The 14875-nt window shown below is 39.9% G+C and overlaps 2 protein-coding genes across 3 annotated transcripts in view; one reads left to right on the top strand and one right to left on the bottom strand.

Annotated features, from left to right (window-relative positions):
- Positions 1-6691, top strand: part of slc45a2 (solute carrier family 45 member 2) — a 28279-nt gene extending 21588 nt beyond the window's left edge. For both annotated transcript variants that reach the window (XM_065965614.1, XM_020651539.3), the window contains 3 exons: positions 1528-1651; positions 2177-2382; positions 4506-6691. In XM_065965614.1, the coding sequence (XP_065821686.1) occupies positions 1528-1651; positions 2177-2382; positions 4506-4727 (552 nt within the window). In that variant the 3' untranslated portion in view covers positions 4728-6691. The remainder of the gene's footprint in view (positions 1-1527; positions 1652-2176; positions 2383-4505) is intronic.
- A 602-nt stretch (positions 6692-7293) lies between these two features.
- On the bottom strand, positions 7294-14869 carry rxfp3 (relaxin family peptide receptor 3). Its single transcript, XM_065965618.1, has 2 exons — positions 11110-14869; positions 7294-10449 (listed from the first exon to the last, which is right to left on the bottom strand). Exon 2 carries the CDS (start codon positions 10129-10131, stop codon positions 8905-8907), a length of 1227 nt encoding a protein of 408 aa, XP_065821690.1. The 5' UTR covers positions 10132-10449; positions 11110-14869; the 3' UTR covers positions 7294-8904.
- Between the last annotated feature and the right edge of the window lie 6 nt (positions 14870-14875).

The raw sequence follows: 14875 nt of genomic DNA, 5'->3' as shown, positions 1-14875 counted from the left end.
AAATATCAAAATGATAACTGAGCATTGTGTTTGTTCTTAGCGTCTCTCTTGCATGACACTGAAGTAATGATCAGATCTTGAAGCGCTCAAAAAAGTGTATAAGAAATTGAACCAGGTTATTCAAACTGCAAATATTCAATTTCCATTCCTGGAGAAAAAACGAGTGAGCACTCCTGAGCTGTGGTGTGGGTTCGATGCCTTGCGCGAGTGCGCCTCGGCATTGCTCAGGAAGTGAACTGGCACCTCTCAAGCTCCCAGAACAATTCTCAGACTTGGTCCACAGCGGGATTTGAACCGGCGACCATCCGATTCCCAACCAAAGTCCCTACAGACAGAGCATTGCCACCACAATTATATGAACTATGATGAAAAAAATGTTGTGGAAAAATAGTTTTATGTAGTTTGACCCCTGTCCCATCGCTTAACATGATGACGAGCTGATGACCTGAACTGCACCCAGTCTTTATTATTAGTCTCCACTGTGCATATTTTACTTTAATTGCCTACATTAGGGTACCATACTGTTGTTAATTCTCTGTGGATATGTTCTTGATTAAAATGAAATTGATGACACGGTGTGGCACTGGACTTCCATGCTGAGGAAAAGCAGTTTGACTTCTGATTGGTGGGTTTGACAGTTTAATCCCAGGCCTCTGCAGACGTGTCAACTGAACCCCTGAAATTGCTGTTGAAAGTGTAGCAATCAGTGTGGGGATGTGTTTAGACCAGAGCTGATTTGCAGCCTGCAATTTTAGCAGCCGCTGCCATTAGTATGTTTGATTGCAGCGATGGAAAGCTCTCTAATTTGTCGGATGTCTAGGAAAGTGTTCTCTAAGTCCGGTCTGTTTGCCAAAGACATTGAAATTCAAAAAGTTTGAATCATAGTTTAAGAATATGAGGTGATAATTGAGCTGGTTTATCAGGTTTCATGAGGAGCCCACGCCCCCCTAAGTGACCCCTTGGATTCGATTAGATTAGATTAGAAAACTTTATTGATCCCCAGCGTGGAAACTCATTTGTCACCTGGTCAATTCATGCACACACAACAAACAATATTGACAGTACGTCACAGTACACAACAAGTACATAAATAACAAACACCACTGAAAGCATTTGAATAATCATGTACAGCCATGAGTCAGAAACACATCTAAAAATGTTCATTAAAATAACCGACTGCTGCAGGAACAAAGGACCTCCTGAGCCGTTCAGTGGAACATTGTGGCATCACCAATCGCTCACTGAAGGAGCTTTGGAGTCCGTTAAAAGACACCATGTAGAGGATTGCCTTCAAAGATCAAAACAGTTTTAAGTTTGGTCCTCATTCTCTTATGAACAGTGATCTCAAGTGAGTCTGGGGTAATGCCTATCACAAAGCCATCTTTTTTAATCAGCTTGTTGATCCTGTTTTTACCATCCACACAGATGCTGCCACCCCAACACAGTACAGCAAACACGTGATGATTTCGCCTTACATATTTAAAACACTCAATTGTTTTTCTGTCTCGTTTCCTTTTGATTTTGCAGATTGTATACAAAGGAAATCCTTATGCAGACCATAACTCTGCAGCGTACGCCACATATGAGAGAGGAGTGGAAATAGGCTGCTGGGGATTGTGTATCAACGCCGTTTCTTCTGCTCTCTACTCCTGTAAGTTACATTGCGACTGATTGAATATTGGCCACAAAGGAAGAAAATTTACACCATGCCATGCACTTACATCATCAGTTCCTTTGTGAATTACAGAATGATAAAGGGAGCTACATATGAGCTCCTCTTCTTTATTGGATAATGACCTGTACTCTGATGCAGCCATTCATGACATGACATGTGATAAATAAGAATATGCTCAGCAGTAGAAGAATAAAAACCTAAATGGGTTACATTAAAAAAAAGGTGGTTTGTCTTCTTGGTTTGAAATTGGCTCTATTTATAGAGAGTATGTGCAGAGATCATTTTAGAAGCTTTTCTTTTTACATTGCAGCCCTGAAACTTTAGACAGCCTGTCCAATCACATGTCCATTCAGCCGTAGAAATCTAATGTGTCCCTCAGAGGGGTTTTTAACTGTTTATGAGGTGCAATAAAGACATAGCATTTCATAGGGGGAGGGGGGTTGCTGTAACTAAGCATGACGTGTCACTCTGTGCGTGTTTGTGTGTGTGTGTGTTTTACAGACGTTCAGCGTTTCCTCCTTCAATACATCGGCCTGAAGGGGTTATACTTTATGGGCTACTTGGTGTTCGGCCTGGGCACCAGCCTGATCGGCCTCTTCCCAAACATCATCGCCACGCTCGTCCTCTGCAGCGTGTTCGGTGTCATGTCCAGCACGCTCTACACCATCCCATTCAACCTGATAGCCGAGTATCAACGGGAAGAAGAGGTATGTGCACTGTTAGACATGTAGAAATGTTTTCAAAGGATTAAAAAAAAACATCATGCTCAAACAAACAATCAGAAACACAGAGAACAACACAAAAATCTGTTTTTAATGAATTTCTGATTAATTTGAATGTAAACTGATGTAGTTCCTAACTTTCACTATAAGTACTTTATAAGTACTATAAGTATAACTCTTAACCAACACAAGCAACACATACAGTACAGGAGGAGCCTGATCTCTCACTGTGATTGGTCAAAATGTCAGAAAAAAACAGACTTAATATAAACCGCTCATTCAGAATGATTAGGCCCAGAATGATTCACAACAATCACTGAAAGAGGGATAGTAAACACTATAACACTTTGTGATCTTAACAAAAGCCATTTAAAATGAGTATGAAGAAATCATTTCAGCTGTCCTATTCAATAAAGACAAAAAGGCCCCAAAAAATAATAACTGAAAAACACAAACGAGGCAGCTTACATTTCTTGTTATGAAGTAAAGACGAGTACACAAACTTTATTTACAAGTTACTGTAACACCCCAGTCAACCAAAAAGTTGCAAAATCTAACAAGAAAGTGTCATCGTGATTAGGGAGGACACGTTGAACTCGGTGTTTCGGTCGCGTATAAAATCAAATGTTCCTTTTAATAAATACGTCCTGTCAGTTTCTGCTTTATACGACAGGTGGAGTGATGAGAGACAGCAGGTGTATATTCTTAAACAAGCCCAGCACAATTAAAAATGTTTGTAAGAAACTTTACAGAAAAACAAACTTTTGCTTATTAATGAACTTGGCAACCATGGTCAGTTTTTAAATAAAGACAGTTAGATGATAGATTAATCACTTCTGTGCAAAGCAGACAGATGGTCCATTTCTATGATTGTTGTAAACACCAGACTGTATCTTACCTCATCTCATGAAAACAAACAATCTGAATCTTCAATTTAATTCATTTTATCAGCATCTTCGTCTTTTTAGCGTCAATCAAAGTTCCAAAAGCCCCATATCCCAGCTTTAAATCCCTTAAATCTGTTAAATCTGTAAAATCTTAAAAGAAGGGAAGTAAAAATGCTAAATATTTGTTGCTTCCTATTTTTGGAATGTGTGCATTAAACACTTAACCCTTTCATTCATACAGTATGCCTTCATTTAGGTTTTGGGAGTGTTGATCATAAAACACAAGACCAAAATAGACGTACCTTAAAAAATAAAAGCATGATTTTATTAAATAATACCAGCAATTAATCAAATAAATAATCAGCTGATTAATAGATACTAAATAGATTAATAATAGTAATCAATATTTAAAGTTTCAATCGGTTACAGCCCAAATTTGCAGCTGTTTCCCCCCTTGTGCCGGATTTTAACATTGAAAGCTGAACAAAGGGAATGAATCAGCTTTGTACTCGGACAATGAGCTGCTAAAAATGTGTCAGTGCTGGGAATGAAAGGTTTCATTTGAAGAGATACTAAAGCGATTTAAAGCAATTTAGTGTTTAAAGTTCAGAAGAGAGGCGGAGGAGAAAATAGACTCTGTCAGTCACACCATCAGGTTCAGTCCACACTTCCAGTTTCTGAAATTCTGAAAGAGCATTTGAAGTCCGAATATTACGCTTAGATGGGAACATCTGTCCAGAGCCACGAAGACTTAATTCAATACTTTTCTCACACTTACCTATTTTGTAGACTTAGATGACATCCATGAGGAGAATTGGTTAAGTGTCCCTGTCATTAAATGTGGAGCTCAGTGCCACAGCAGAGTGGGTATGATGTATCACTACAGTGTTTAAGCAGGAAATTTGACATGTAGTTTCACTAGAACGGTATTACGTAAGTTAATAATGGTTCAATAAACAAATTGTTAGTAGAGAAGTGACATGCTCAAACTTAACTTTGACTATACATCAGATATGCTTAAGATCATATTTACCATGCATAATTCCCACAGCTTGTAAAGTATAAATATAACTTGGCATATTGCTCTTTTCCAGACTTGAATTTGTTTACACAGCTTTTGATTCCTTTCTGCTTTTGCATATCTCTCTCTCCCCCCCCTCCTCCCCCCCCCCCCCCCCACCACGTTCTTATCGCTCTGCACACTTCCCACTGTGCTTCCAGGAACAAATGAAGCTACAGGGAAATTATGAAGGGCCGCGAGGCACCGGCGTGGACTGCGCTGCGCTCACCTGCATGGTCCAGCTGGCACAGATTATTGTTGGGGCGGGGCTTGGCGCTCTGGTCAACATGGCAGGAAGTGTAATTGTGGTGGTTGTGTCGGCGTCGACCATGTCCCTGTTAGGCTGCATCTTTATTGCACTCTTTATTAAATATGTAGATTGATTCTGCTCGTATGAAATTATTTTAATGGTTTTCTTTTAATAAATTGAAATTCTTTATTATATCATTAAATGTCTTTGATTCCTGTGCTTCACTTAATTTCATGTTTGTGACCATTTGATTGGCGTTGACTCTTTGTGGGGGACAAAGCAAAATGTAATTAATTGTCAGTTAAAACATCATATTCGATCAATCTTTGGCCCTGAAAGACAAAGTCAGAATTAAAATCCAAGCCTGTCTTAGCAAACATTAGAAATGACCAAAATCTAACATCAAACTTAGTGTTTGAAGATACAAAATGTGTCTTAAAAGTTAAATGGCTCATTCATGTCTGGTGGCTGGTTTTCAGGTTGTATGTATGACCGTCCCATTCTTGTGGAAATCACAGGAAAGCCTGGAAAGAATGTCTTTTAATTAGGACTCGGGTATTAATTGAATGGAACACACACTGTGGCCATTTTCCTCCGACTTCAGGCTCAAGGTGGGATACTCAAATGCTGTTATAATATCATACTGCTGGTGTTTCAGGCATTCTTTAAACCCTTCAGCTTGAAGCCCCTGGAAGCGGAGGCCAATTGTTTTTCCGGGCTTCCAGTGAAAATTAACGCTCAGAGATGAAGGACCTCTGGGCAAACTTCCTTTCACCTGGGTGACCATGGTTTTCAGTCCGACTGGTTACTTGAAAAGCGAGAATGGATTGGCGTTCAGAAAAAGCGACTAAAAGAGTTTTTTTCTCAGCATTTGCATACAGTAGGCCTAAACATATGACATTGATTAAAGCCAAATCATCATTTGATGACTGCTGGTGGGCTGCGGGTTTGCCTTGCAGTGGATTGTGTTCCATCCCACAGACTCTAAACAGCCGAGGCCTGCTGAAACACTAGTGAATGATTGTTCTGGGACTACAGATGGAAACCAGAATTATTCAAATACCAAATTTGGTCCTGCACCCATTTCCAGAGTCTGTACATAGGAGATTATGTTCCAAGGAATTACAATATAAGGAATGATGTTGAGGTGTATTCTGTTATTTTCCTGATTTTTGTCTATCCAAGCTTTTTGTAAACATCTGTTTTTAAAGTCAATAACGTTTTTATTATTATTATTGAGGAATAAATCGATAAATCCAGAAGAACAACAGACCATATGTTTTAAATTCCAACAGTTGACAACCCATTAGCTATTGTCAGACATCAGTTAGTATGTATGCCTTTCCTAGCTTTCTTTAACTAGACTGTATTGAAGACCATCTGTTAGATAGAAATAGGCTTGAAGCTAACATGAACTTTGATAGTGTTACATGATACATTAGAAAAGGCCTAAATTCCCAGCTAATGGTAATGATAACTAGCAAAGTGATGTCGATAAGGGATAAGAATGGGAATAAAACCTTGGTTATTATGTCTTGTTTCTAAATTGGCATGCATGGGTCACTCCCACAGTCCAAAGACTTAATCATTCATTGCCCATAGGTGTGAGTGTTTTCTCTCTATGTCAGCCCTGTGGGTGACTGGTGACCAGTCCAATGTGTATCAGGGTGCAACCCGTCTCTCATGCTGGGATGACAGCTGGGATAGCCTCCATCCACACATAGCCCAAACACGATAAGCAGTGTAGATAATGGTATGATCTGCCGGGATGTTGAGTCTTGAATAATATTAAGTTGATGTAAGTCCTACACAGGAAAAAGGGACCAATGTGGAATAGCTCTCCCATTTATTTTAAACATTGCAATTTACATTTAAGGATCAAAGTAAAAAAAAAAAAAAAAAAAAACATTTATTTTTATTTTGCTTCTCAAAACTCTGTTTGTGCTCCAAGGCTGTGCAAGGAGTTAGACAATAAGATCCTTACTTGTCAAATGTTGTTTTTATTCTCGTCTGTCAATCATACTTTACTGACATCCACAGAAAACGATCACAGCGTCTGAGGCAACCATAAATATGTCTTCAAGATTTCACAGGTAGTGTCAGACCTGTTTTAATATGCAAATGTATTTTTTTAATGTAAATCACCAAGTTTGGCACACAACGAAAACCTTCTGCAGAACATCTTGAAAAAAACAAACCGTTTCCAAGCATGCAAAAGCACATCAAAGAGTCTCCCTGTGCACCCTGGGAGATCAACAGATATAGCCTATTCGTTAATTTCTTTGGGCTGAGGCTACACCTTATGAATATGTAATCAGGATTTCGATTCTTTTCATTTTATCTCCCCAGAAGCAGACTTTACTAACAGCTGAAATGCTTTGCTGTACCGTTTTAAAGCACAGGCCCTGGGGCAATTAGCTATTTATTTTATTTTATTTAAATTAGCCTGCCGGCATGTGCATGAAGTTTGTCAATTTGCGTATATCTGCTTAATGAAAAATAAATTGTAGTATTTATCTCAGAATGTTGTTTTTCATTATGGTTTCAGCAGACTTCTGAGTCATTCTCTTTATGCGCCCTGTTCCCCTCTCTCTGTCTCTCTCTCTCTCTCTTACACACACACATGCACACACACACACACACACACACACACACACACACACACACACACACACACAGTACATGCACATGCACACACACACACACACGCAGAGCACTTTGAAGCAAAAGAAAAAAAGATTAATTAATTTACTTTAGTGTTGTTCTGGAAAAAGATCTAATTAAATGAAAAGTTTAATTAAATCTTGCACTTGGATTTGATCTTTAAGGTAAAATTTAAGTTAGTGCAAAATCCCATTTAATATAAAAAAAACGTATACTGATCTAGATGCCTCGGGCTGCAAAATATCAAAATGAACTTTCTCCTTTGGGCAGAAACATACAAAATACAAAAAAAATAAATACAGAAATTTGTGGAAAATGTAATTTTCAAATTAGTTTCAATTATTTTCATTTATTTCAATTATTCTCGGAAACTCGGAGGGAAAAAAAGTGGCCCAAGTTCAGATCCAATATGTCTGCTGTGCATCGAAAGGGATGTTTAAGATGCAACTGTTGAGTTTATTAGCAGCTTAGTCGTCTTTTTGTGTAATTAAATCAATCAGACCGATGGTATCGTGCAAGTTCTCTCTGTGGAGGTGTTTTCACGTTATTTTCGGTCAGAAACTATCACGTAGTGTGTTGTTACAGTCTGGCATTAGCTAACAAAACAAAAGTTCTCCTGGACGCGTCCATGTTGCTTTTCCAATTTGCAACCGGAACGCAGTTTACTCGGGTGTGACGTCATTCCCAGCTCCGACTTCCCAGTTCTGAGCTAAATGGAACGCGGCACATAGGAGTTTACTGTGTTGCCTATCTGTAGAAATGAAAATCACATTTGTTCGTCAGAATTAATTTAGGTTTTGTACTTTGTTTTTAAGGAGTCCTTATGGGTTATTTAAAATTCCTTTGTGCTTAGTTGTAATACAACTTTTTAAACTCATCTTTAGTAGGCTGCTCACTTGACATTTATGGCTTGTTTGGTCTTTGTGCTTGAAAACTAATTAATGTAAATAGCATAGGATATAGCCTTAAAAACAAAGTAACTAATTTGCATTAAAACAATGCCTTATAAATCTCTGCCAAACACTAGAGACTCTGAATAGTTATAAATAACTTTGCAGTTAGGAGCTCTCATTCAATAAAGAATGCAGAAACTCATTACTGTTTTGTAAGATTATGATTCAGGACAGTTTTTAAACTCATTTGAACAGCACAGTAATGTTTAATATGCGTTTCCTTTAATTAAAGTGTTAAAAAAACTTGCCAAAGTTAATCTAAAGTTCTTTTATTTATTATTTATTTGCCATTATCCAGTAGTCTCTTTTCACCTGAAGCTCATTTGGAGCTATTATATAGCCTGATCGTTCTCAAGGACAGAGGCTGATGATGCATTATAATAAAAACAGCAGACTTTTACTTGTTCAACAACCAACTCACAAGATCACATGTGTTCTTTTGAACTCCTCTGTACAAAAAAAAAAAGGGAACATCAAGTTTCTCACATAGGTGTTCATGCAATTTACTGCATGTGAACATATTCTGGACAGGTTTATCATGCGAAATACGTTTTGTATTCTGATTTGATGCACACATATATACAAAATATACAAATTATTCCATAGTATTTCACTCCGCGATAATAAATGAAGCAATTAGCAAAAGCAAAAACAAAAACAATGAAGATTAAAACAAAAACAAAAAACAACTGTCTAATTGCTGTTTGGCAGATCCCTGTCCCTGTCGTTGTACATCACAGCCCCCGGGGGGTAAAACACCACTTTGTGCTCCTCGGGCGCGCTGACCCGGGCCAGCACGTGCCTCTGCTCGTCCATCTCGTGCTTCGTGGTGGCTGTGATCGGTCGTATGTTCGGCGAGGTCATCCTCCAGAAGAGTTTCCTCAGCGCTTTCCTGAACTCCCGCCTCATCAGGCAGTACAGCACGGGGTTCAGACAGCTGTTTGAGTGCGCGAGGCACACGGAAACGGGGAAAATGTACACCTGCGTGGTGTAGTACTCATAGGTGAAATGAACCACGTTGAGTTTGATGAGGATGCCCCACACTGTGAGCGCCTGGTTGGGCAACCAGCAAAGGAAAAAGGATAAAACCACAATGGTGACAGATTTGGTGATTTTTGCGCGCCGTTTTGCGCTCGACGTGTTGATGTTTTTGGACGTGATGAAGCGCAGGAGAAGCAGATAGCAGACTGAGATGATTCCCAGCGGCACCACGAATCCCAGCAGCACCTTCTGAGAGTGGTAGAGTCCCAGCCAGAGCTGCGCGCTTCCGTTTGTTTCCGGGAATTTGACGAGGCACAAGTCCTCGTTCGAAACGGTCACGGTGGTGGTGAAAACCGCGTGCGGCAAAGCGGCGGACACAGCGGCAAACCAGATGAAAACCGTGATGCACCGCGCGGCGCAGCACCGCGGGCGCCGCCTCCTGCCTTTGAGCGCAGTAGCGAGGGACCAGTACCGCGCCACGCTCATGGCAGTGAGGAAAAACACGCTGGCGTACATGTTCATGGCGGTCACATAGGACACTATTTTGCACATCGCTTTGCCGAAAAGCCACGTGAAGTCCAGCGCGTTCTCCACCGCCCAAAACGGCAGAGTCAGCACGAACTGAAAGTCAGTCACCGCCAAGCTAGTGACGAAAAGGTTGATGGAGGACTTTTTCCACATGTGTTTAGTCTTCATTAAATACAGGACCAGTAAGTTCCCAATCAGACCCAGCGCGCAGACCAGCGAGTAAATAACAGAGATGATAACACGCACAGCAGCGGCGCCGTCTCCCGCAAGATCCGTCTTTGCAAAGTCTGACAGGTGGAAGAAGTCTCCGTACGAGAGGTTCAGCGTGTTGGAAACACCGCTGAAGTTGAAGGTTGCGGCATCGATCCCTGCTGAGCCATCGTAATGAATGTCCGTAGAGTCTCCTGACATTTCAAATTGAATCCCACTTGATTTTTACTCACTACTTTTTACTTTTTCCCCCGAAATCCAAATTGCTTCCCTTATTGGAGAGAAATCCTTAGAAGTGTGTTCTTGCGCCAGCTTCCATGTTTATTGCAACAAAAAAAAATATTGCTTCATAAATATGCAATGAGAAGCTTTTCTGTTACAAGGTTGCGGTGTATCCGTGAGAGGTGACAGAGCTCCTCCTCAGGTCTCCGTGTTGCTTTGAGAATTCCTCCTCCAGCTCTTTGACCGTGGGCTGCTGACGCTCATTCGCTCAGGCGCAATCTGGCACTGTCCTTGGTCCTGAGTAGATGCAAAGTGGCAAAAGAAGAAGAAGAAGAAGCTTATTTTCAATCAAGGGAACCTTTTAAACACATTACATTTAGTTAGGTGAAAACAAATGAATTGAAACCGGAATTTCATAGTTTGACTAGAGACTTTCTGTGTTCCTTTTTGAAAGAGAAAGAGAGAGAGAAAAAACCATAAACAAAAATAGGTGTTAATAATTGTATTAATGTTTTTCTATACAGCTTTGGCAATAATACAACTGATTTATTCATGACAGCAAATCATATATAAACTTGATCTAGAGAGAGAGAGAGAGAGGTAATGCTCATATTGTAACTTGTTTTGGATTCAACCATCTATTTCTTCATATTGCATCCACTTTACTGTGACTAAGAGTTTGAAGCACAGATGAAACTGTTCACGTGGAGATTCAGATGACAAAGAGATTTTTTTTTTTTTTATCAGAATGAGGATGAACTGAAGAATAGAGAGAGAGAGAGGATGGTGGTCATTATGACTAGAGACTGGAAATCGCTGAAAAACAGAGGTGAAATAGAGTTCATTAGATTGTAAGTAGATTGCCACTCTCTGTTTGGATCTATTAGAGTCATTACAGTGAAATAATTGTCATTATGCCAGGCATGCGAGAGTGATCCATGGCAGTACACAACACACCCTCTTGCATGTTCTGTTTGCCTTCATTTAAGGACACAATGAAGCATTGCACAGGCGTCTTCCTCAGCAGTGCATCAAACGTGGATCCTCTGCACTTGAATACATTTGTCGTCAGTGATCCATGTGCTCCAGTACTTTCTTTAGATTCTTCCTGTGTGACGGAGTCCTTTGATTTGCTTTTAACAAAAAGAAAATAATAGTTTGAGTGAGAGGAACAGATGAACAGGTGAATTTTTCTGTATCATGTTGAAGAAATGGTGTCATAAAAAAAAAAAAAAAAAAAGCTGACACAGGATGACAAAGAAACCAAATCTGTCTTTATTCATCCTGTCAGCGGGGCTTGAACTCCATCAGCACTGATGTGTTTGGTCCCTGAAACATTTTCCATTTAAAGAAACACTGCAGTCGCAGCAGAGAAGTGAGTAAAGGCCGGGCATTTTTAATGAGGGGGATAATGTAGGATATGGACCAAAAAAAAAAACCTCATTAGTAATATAGAAGATTCCATAAGCAGAACTATCTCGACCATCTTAGACAGAAAGGCAACAACTAGGATTGAAACAACAGCTTTAAATGCATGGGAAGTGATGAACAGATAACGTAATGAAGCCGTTTAATTAAGTGCATCGAGATCGTATCAGTCGCTAATACACTCCATGCACTGACTCCAGTCACAGTAGACAAACGTCACCCCACCCTCCCATTGGTTGGAGGTGAATTATCTGGAGAGTCTCCTGCTGCTCGGACTAGCTGCGGGAAAAAATGATAGGGGGCTGGCAGGAGAGCGATGGAGAGAGGTTGAAGTCCAGGCGAAGAATCTGACTGTTTGCGTTCACTCATACAGATCTGATATGGCAAATATCAGGAGTTTTTCAGGAGTTTTCTGCAAGTGTGAAAGCCCTATAAGATACAAAGTCGGCTGCAGCCTGGCTGAGCAACATCAAAACTCTTTCACGATAATTTGTGGAGGACAGCCTTAAGATGATGTGTTGTAACTTTGCTGTTAGTCATGTAAACGATGGTGGGAGTAGCAATTGCAGCTCTGAGCAAGAAAACCAAACGTAGCAGGAAAAATCTCTGCTATAACTGTTATATGTTCCAATTTAGACTTGCCTACCTGCCATCCCAATATTGGCTTACCAATTCTTTTACTTCCGGAGGAAATCCTCACATGACAGCTGCTGCTATGTCCTGAACAGATTTACAGAGTAACACAGATAGTAGCAACTTCCAACATCCACACCGCTTGCCCTCACCTCCTAAAATCTCTTCATGTTCCTCGGCAATAAAATGAATTTGGCTGACATGGAAGAATCGCTTAGATTTCTTACTTCACTAAAAGTTACTAAAATAAATGAAGTATAATAAGTAATATTTCCCTCATAAAATATGGTGGAGTAGATGTAAAGTAATGTAAAGTAAATACACTGAAACAGAGAGGAAGTACTTCCAATTGTGAGGTTTTGTTGTTGTAGGTCTTCTCCTGACCTCTAGTGGTCGTCATGCGAACTACAATAAATTCCATACAAATTGATTTGAACAGGAGGAGATTGAAAACACAAACAACGCCAGAATAAATCTCCATGTTTGTTTTCCGATAATGCTGATTTGTGCCCCCCTGTGTACTGCAATCTCCACCAGCCTGACTGTTTGGTAGTCATAGCACAGCTGTTAGTGCCAGCAGCCTGCACACATACCACAGAACAGATGGAGCCGTTAGCATTCAGTGTGAAAACTCTACTGGATGAACCCTGCTGTCACATCAATATGTCACCCAAAGTCTAATATCCACAAGAAGTCCACTGATGTGGATAAAGGTGATCCAAAATTACTAGTCTCGGTTTATAAATTAGTTTTTATAGTGTCTATTATCCACTGTAGCAGTGTGTCTGGTATCTGTGTCTTATCAGTCCATGCAGACACACCCCTCATATAGAAACTCTTGGATTCCACAGCTGCCACGCTTCTGAAGACAGCCGGGGACACAGGTCACCTGAAATTAGGTCAAAGATCTGAACACCTTCATTGTTAACAAAGCACAAAATAGATCCCCTAAAAACACAAAACCTTTAGGCAGGTGTTAGCTGGTGAAATTCATGAAAACAAGATTTTTTAAAAGTACAGATTAGCTTAGTTTTAAAGTGTCCTTGGTACAGCTTTTGAAACTTGCCTACAAATAAAAGTGACAAAAGCCAGAAAGAAGTCAGAAAGGTCTCTGCAGGTGGAAAATAAATTTAAGATGCAATCTCAAACATCTCTGTTTTGTTCTCTTAAGTGCCAACTTTGGCGACAAGCAGTAACTGCAGGTTTTTTTTCCCAAGATTTTATTTTTGACATTTGCCTTTATTCGAAAGGACAGTTGATAGAGATAGGAAAAACAGGAAATAAGAGTGGGGATCACACACAACAAGGGGCTGCTTATTTAATCAAACTCGTGGCCGTTGCATCCCAGACTGCCCCTCTGTAGGGCGCACGCTATCTAACCAAAGAGCTAAACTTATAACTCTTGCAATAATAATTACACATAACTGTGCGCCACTTTAGATTTTAAGCTGGAGAGATGACTCTCAATGAAGTCACCAGTTAGTTTCTGAAGCTAACTTTTGAAGCCCATTGATGGTGATCGCCATATTGGAAATACTGTCTACTACCTAACTTTCCCGACAACCTATAACAGGCAAAGAGCTGGAGATGAGGTGAGCCTTAAGCCTCCTGACAAACAGCTATAACACCCGCCCGTCAGTCAGAGCTACCACACCTCTTATTATGAATAACTTCTATCCTTCATAAAATCTAAATGAATGAGTTATAAAAAATATGACAGTGTGAGCCGTCAAAGACAAAGGCTACTCCTACCAAAGTCATTTTTGTACCAGGCTGTAAACACAATTATTTCTGCTGTCAAAGTGTCCATTTTAATTGGGGGTTTGTAATGTGACTTCTGGGTCTTGTGGAGCCAACTCTTACGTTGACCCTCCAACAGCTGCAGTTTATTGTACTTCCACATTGGCTTCATTTTTCAACCCCATAGGTTGCTGTTTGTTTAGTCAACAGGCCACAGTTGGAGTTACCACTCTGCCAAGATATTTGGTGTTACCTTTGAAAAAACTAACTGTTGTTGAACCTGAGGGGTCCCTGGAGCTCCTTTGAGAACAATAATGTAACATTTCCCCAAAGGTATTTTGAGGATTTCACTTTCAAACAATCTCATGGAGATGATGTATACCTGCACTCATCACTTGTTAAATGGTACAATGGTAAATCCTCGTAATTACTCATTGACTGCCCAGCACTTTAAAGACTGGTATTTAAACAGTGTTATAATATAATATAATATAATATAATAAGGACAGAATCAGATACCAGAATGAACTTGTTACGAAAGGATTCAATCACATTATGTCAGAGGACAGTGCTGTATTATGACCCCTGCAACATCACACTTCTGACAACAGTTTGTAGTTTAGGTCAAGAGCAATAAAACTGTTACCAAAGATCATTGTCATGAATAGAGCAAGCTGGTAACTTCATCTGAACACGTCTAAAGCTCTTGTTAATGTTATTGGTACCATTCATAGTAGTAGTAGTAGTAGTAGTAGTAGTAGTAGTAGTAATAGTTTAAATCTGAATCTGATAATCTCTAACGGTATCACAGAGCTTTATCTTTAAGGGAGAATGTCAGCAGTGGTGAACTGATTGAGCCTGTGCTGATCTCCTATTAGTCTGAGTGCATGTTGAACACCAGTTTATGGACAAAACCTCGTAA

The sequence above is a fragment of the Labrus bergylta genome, chromosome 17 (genome assembly GCF_963930695.1).
Source record: "Labrus bergylta chromosome 17, fLabBer1.1, whole genome shotgun sequence".
In the NCBI taxonomy this organism is placed as follows: domain Eukaryota; kingdom Metazoa; phylum Chordata; class Actinopteri; order Labriformes; family Labridae; genus Labrus; species Labrus bergylta.
Note: the sequence above shows the minus strand (reverse complement) of the source record. Positions and strands in the feature narration are given on the sequence as shown.

Bases quoted from the DNA above. Each gene is read 5' to 3' on its own strand.
- rxfp3 (XM_065965618.1), bottom strand. From the start codon at position 10,131: ATGTCAGGAGACTCTACGGACATTCATTACGATGGCTCAGCAGGGATC.